Source organism: Odontomachus brunneus, unplaced genomic scaffold (assembly GCF_010583005.1).
Source record: "Odontomachus brunneus isolate Ranch 3 - 2012 unplaced genomic scaffold, Obru_v1 Obru_scaffold_206, whole genome shotgun sequence".
In the NCBI taxonomy this organism is placed as follows: domain Eukaryota; kingdom Metazoa; phylum Arthropoda; class Insecta; order Hymenoptera; family Formicidae; genus Odontomachus; species Odontomachus brunneus.
The window spans coordinates 109579-113937 of record NW_022639656.1 but is presented as its reverse complement, the minus strand read 5'-3'; the positions used below and the strand labels follow the sequence as shown (position 1 = coordinate 113937).

Below are 4359 nucleotides of genomic sequence, written 5' to 3'. Positions count from 1 at the left end.
ATCGGCTCCCTCGTTGCCAAACTAGTCTCAGCATGTTTTCATTTATAAAAAAAAAAAAGGTTTTTCATTAATCAAGCCCGATATATTCTTTTTTCCTAGTCAATCGGAAAATTCGCGTTAAGACATGCGTGAGATTGTAGAAGATTGTAAGAGAAATAACGGAGCGAATTCTGTAATAAAGTGCCGTTAACACTCTTGCTCTGCGTTCCGAAATGGCATTACATATTTAATCTTCGTCCGTAGACTGTGTGTCGTCAGCATTCCAAAAATCACGATCATTTTCTCGCGCGACTAAAACACGTTCGCCACGAGGTTTGTTCCGGAAACGAACTCTTTCTTTCGCAGCTCGAAGAGCTTCGATCATGTGCCGCTGGAACTCTGATCGAGTCGGTTTTGGAAAATATTTATTTTTACACACTGCATCTAAAAAAAGAACGTAAAATGTTTTTCTTCATATTGGGTGCTTTCCAGTTACATACACTGTGTTAGACAAAGTCAGTTTATTGGCTATAAAATATCTTAGATATTTTATATTATATATAGCCAATAAACGGATTTATGGACAACACAGTGTCACACAGTGTACGTAGCTGGAAAGCACCCATTAAGAATTATTAATGTGTGTATAAATAGAAATAAAAAAAATCATACCATAAATTAACTTTACGAGCCGTATCTTATATAAAGGTAATCCTCCCTTGCGAGGATTAGTGAAAGAAAGTGCGAGATTATCTAACCAGGTGAAAGAAAGTGCGAGATTATCTAACATGCTTTCTTTAAGATATAAGTTTACAGTTTCCTTGACATTAAAGCCATCAATGTTGAAGAAATATTGAACCTACAAAAAAATACACAAAAAAAATGAAAGAAATACTGTGTATCATTAATATAGTTAATTAGCAATAATTATATATTTTAATTTAATTACTTTTATGAATTACTATGTAATTGCTTGATAATTACTTTAAGTAATACTAAACAGATGTGACGAAAAAATTCTTGCCCTACCACATTGGTATATTGACACTCGTCGTCATCTATTTCTTCAAAAGCATCCATATTTTCCTTGGATGTTATTGGAAAATATTTCGGTTTATACGTTAAAGTATTTGAATTCTGCACACTTTTCACAATTTTTTATAGCAATGCATTCATCTTTCTACATAAAAAGAAAAAATATAAAACATTAAGAAACATTAAAATCAACGACGATCTTATAAAAACAATTGCAATACAAACTTGAGTTCTGTTTCTACACGTTCAAGGTGGTCCTCAATATTCCTGCAATTGTTACTTTATGTTTACAATATACATCAATATTACTTACAATTGTACGGTAAAAAAAAATGGTAAATATATACTTTAGCTTACCCTCCAACAATAACTTTTCTATTCACATATATTATACAACTCACCCTTCTGAGTAACATATCACAAGTTTTAGACAATTTTAGGCGTTTTTATAAATAACTTTTTAATAAGCAATGAATGACCTAAAACTTGTCGTATGTTACTTAGAAGGATGAGTTGTATAATACATGTGAATAGCACAGTCATTATTGGAGGGTAAACTAAAGTGTATATTTACCGCCACATGCCTTAATATCATTTGGTACACACTTAATCTTATTATATCTTTGTTCTATATCTAGAAGGGCAATTCAATAAGTACTGGCAAATAACATTTTATTGTGACGTATATCGTATATACATATATAAATATAATATTTTAGAAGAGATAGGAAATGGCTAATCCGAGTTCAAGCACGGATGTAGTAGTGCTATAATACCTAAATTGGTAAAACCTTCCTTTGTTAGGAAATAAAGTATTTTATTAAAAGTAAAGTATAAAAAAATATAGAAAAAATTAAAAAATAGAAAATATTAAAAAAATTGTTAAGACAAAAAACCACAGCATACTATATATGTGTGCGTGCGTGCGTGCGTGCGTGCGTGCGTGCGTGCGTGCGTGCGTGTGTGTGTGTGTGTGTGTGTGTACAAGGAACTAAGAATTGATTGTGAGCGTTTTTGTCGACTATAATATTAAAAAACTATTTATGTTCTTCGAGGGCATCCAAGTTGGATTTATTATTATTTGTAATTGCGTTCTGTATTAGCATCAAGACTTTTTCTTTGTATGATTTTTTTTATCACTGAAGAGAGTTCACAGCTGAACCAAAACGTATGATGATTTTTTATAGACTTTACTTTTAATAAAATATTTTATTTCCTAACAAAGGAATTTTATCAATTTAGGTATATCACTACTATATCCGTGCTTGAACTCTGATTAGCCATTTCCTATCTCTAAATTTATATTCTTTTGCGAGTTCGTTTTTTCCTAAATATAATATTTTTTCCTAGTTTATCATCGTCCTTTTCAAAGCACATTTCTCTTCTTTGGACAAGGCTTTGTATTCCTTGAGAAAAAAATTATAGTTGGTTGCGAAACCTGAAATACAAATGCTTCCTTCATTTCGTACTCGCTGTACAATCTTCGTTTTCGCAATGCTTTCTTCAACTTCCCGAACACATGATAGTCCGATAGAGCAAAGTTGGGACTGTAAGAGGGATAATTTTTGGTCTCAAATGTCACTTTTTGAATGGTAACTACTACAATAGCAACTGTTGCAGTAGTAACAGTTACCACCATTCCAAAACTGAAACTTGAGTCCAACAATCATCTCCAGTTCCAATTTTGTTCCATCAAACTTGAGTCCAACAATCATCTCCAGTTCCAATTTTGTTCCATCAAACTATCATATATTTGGGAAGCTAAAGGAAGTATTACGAGGACAAAGATTGTACAGCAAGCACGAAGGAAGCAATATATTTCAGGCTTTGCAACCAACCGAAACTTGTTTTTTCTCAAAGAATACAGGCACTTGTCCAAACATGAAAAATGTGCATTGAAAAGAACTATGACTACGTTGGAAAAATATTATATTATAAAATATTATAAAAATATATGTTAAAATATCAAATATTATATTATAAAAAATATTATATTTGTACATGGATGTGTCATATACATCTCAATAAAATATTATTTGTCCTTACTTGTCGAATTCCCCTTGTATTAATTATTATCGCACATATTCATGTTTCTGTTATACAGATATAAACATAAATAGAAATATATATATATATATATATATATATATATATATAAATATATATATATACTTATTCATAGTTTGTATTCTCTCTGACTCTGCTTTGTGGCTGCAAGTGCATTTGTTGGAACATTTGTGCAGAAACATTGTGAATAACACTATCACATTCATCAGAATGTTCTTCTAGCTGTCTTCTTATGTCATCATCAACATCTTCAATGTCCGCAGAAACTTTTGTTGCCTCTTTTTTTTTGGTGGAGCTTCATCAGAAGATGTGGTGAGATATCGCTGAGATTTGGCAACATTACGTTTTAGCTGGTCCATCTGTGTAAATACAAGAACATATCTAATATATCGAAATACATAAATATTATACTATTGATGTACTCTACAGAACAAATTAGAATAAATATATTATTATTGAAAAGTTATTTCACTTAATGATATGTATAATTGAATTTTTGTCTGTCTGATAACATAACCTAACTAAAATCTCATAAACAAATAAAATAGCAATTTCCACTAAGCAGCTAATTTAATAGTATATCTTACATGTTTGGCGAGTACTCCGTGTACCAAATTTGTAAGGTTTGTATGTTGCACGAAAATATTGCACGTAATATTATATTGATTGCACGTAGAAAAAAGGAAGTGGCGGCAATAATGTCTGGCGTCAAAATTCTTTTCATACCAAAGATGCGTTCGGGAAGCTCGCTATTAGCGCTATTCAGCGCCACCGTATCGTTCTATCCTTGTATATCTAAGGAGTAATAAAAAGAACGCGGTAGCATTAGTAGCGTGCTCCCCGAACGTACCCCAATTCTCCATGTACATAAATCGAAATTTATAATTGACTGACATGTCAGTTAAGCATGCGCACGAGCCGAGTGGCACTCACTTGGACACGGAGCAAATGGACACGTTGCAATTAGACACAAAATTTTGCCCACGGTTCAATTGGATACGGTGCAATTGGACACGATGAATTTGGACACAGTGCATTTGGACACGAAAAAAATACGCACCGCTCATTTGGACACCGAAAGTTGCACGCCGGTCATTTGGACACGAAAAGTTGCACACCGCTCATTTGGACACGAAAAGTTGCACACCGCTCATTTGGACACGAAAAGTTGCATACCGCTCATTTGGACACGAAAAGTTACACACCGGTCATTTGGACACGAAAAGTTGCACACCGCTCATTTGGACACGAAAAGTTGCATACCGCTCATTTGGACAC

General features: G+C 32.9%; 1 protein-coding gene across 10 annotated transcripts; it reads right to left on the bottom strand.

Moving 5' to 3' along the window:
* Positions 1-47: 47 nt before the first annotated feature.
* LOC116852203 lies at positions 48-4359 on the bottom strand. Of its 10 annotated transcripts, none has more exons than XR_004379717.1 (7): positions 4142-4160; positions 3669-3876; positions 3187-3440; positions 1240-1281; positions 1009-1159; positions 652-838; positions 48-423 (listed from the first exon to the last, which is right to left on the bottom strand). XR_004379717.1 is itself a non-coding variant. In XM_032832313.1 (6 exons), exons 4-6 carry the CDS (start codon positions 1057-1059, stop codon positions 227-229), a joined length of 480 nt encoding a protein of 159 aa, XP_032688204.1. In that variant the 5' UTR covers positions 1060-1159; positions 1240-1281; positions 3187-3440; positions 4345-4359; the 3' UTR covers positions 48-226. The 10 variants fall into 10 exon arrangements, 6 of the variants coding, with proteins under 6 accessions (XP_032688204.1, XP_032688202.1, XP_032688203.1 ...); XR_004379715.1 differs by lacking the exon at positions 4142-4160 and adding an exon at positions 4015-4073; XR_004379716.1 differs by lacking the exon at positions 4142-4160 and adding an exon at positions 3976-3994.

Excerpts from the sequence above, each read along its gene's own strand:
- LOC116852203 (XM_032832313.1), bottom strand. The coding sequence starts at position 1,059 with ATGGATGCTTTTGAAGAAATAGATGACGACGAGTGTCAATATACCAAT. Across the intron at positions 839-963 it reads TCTGTTTAGTATTACTTAAA|GTTCAATATTTCTTCAACAT; the intron begins GTAATTATCAAG and ends ATTTTTTTGTAG. Across the intron at positions 424-651 it reads GCTCGTAAAGTTAATTTATG|ATGCAGTGTGTAAAAATAAA; the intron begins GTATGATTTTTT and ends TTCTTTTTTTAG.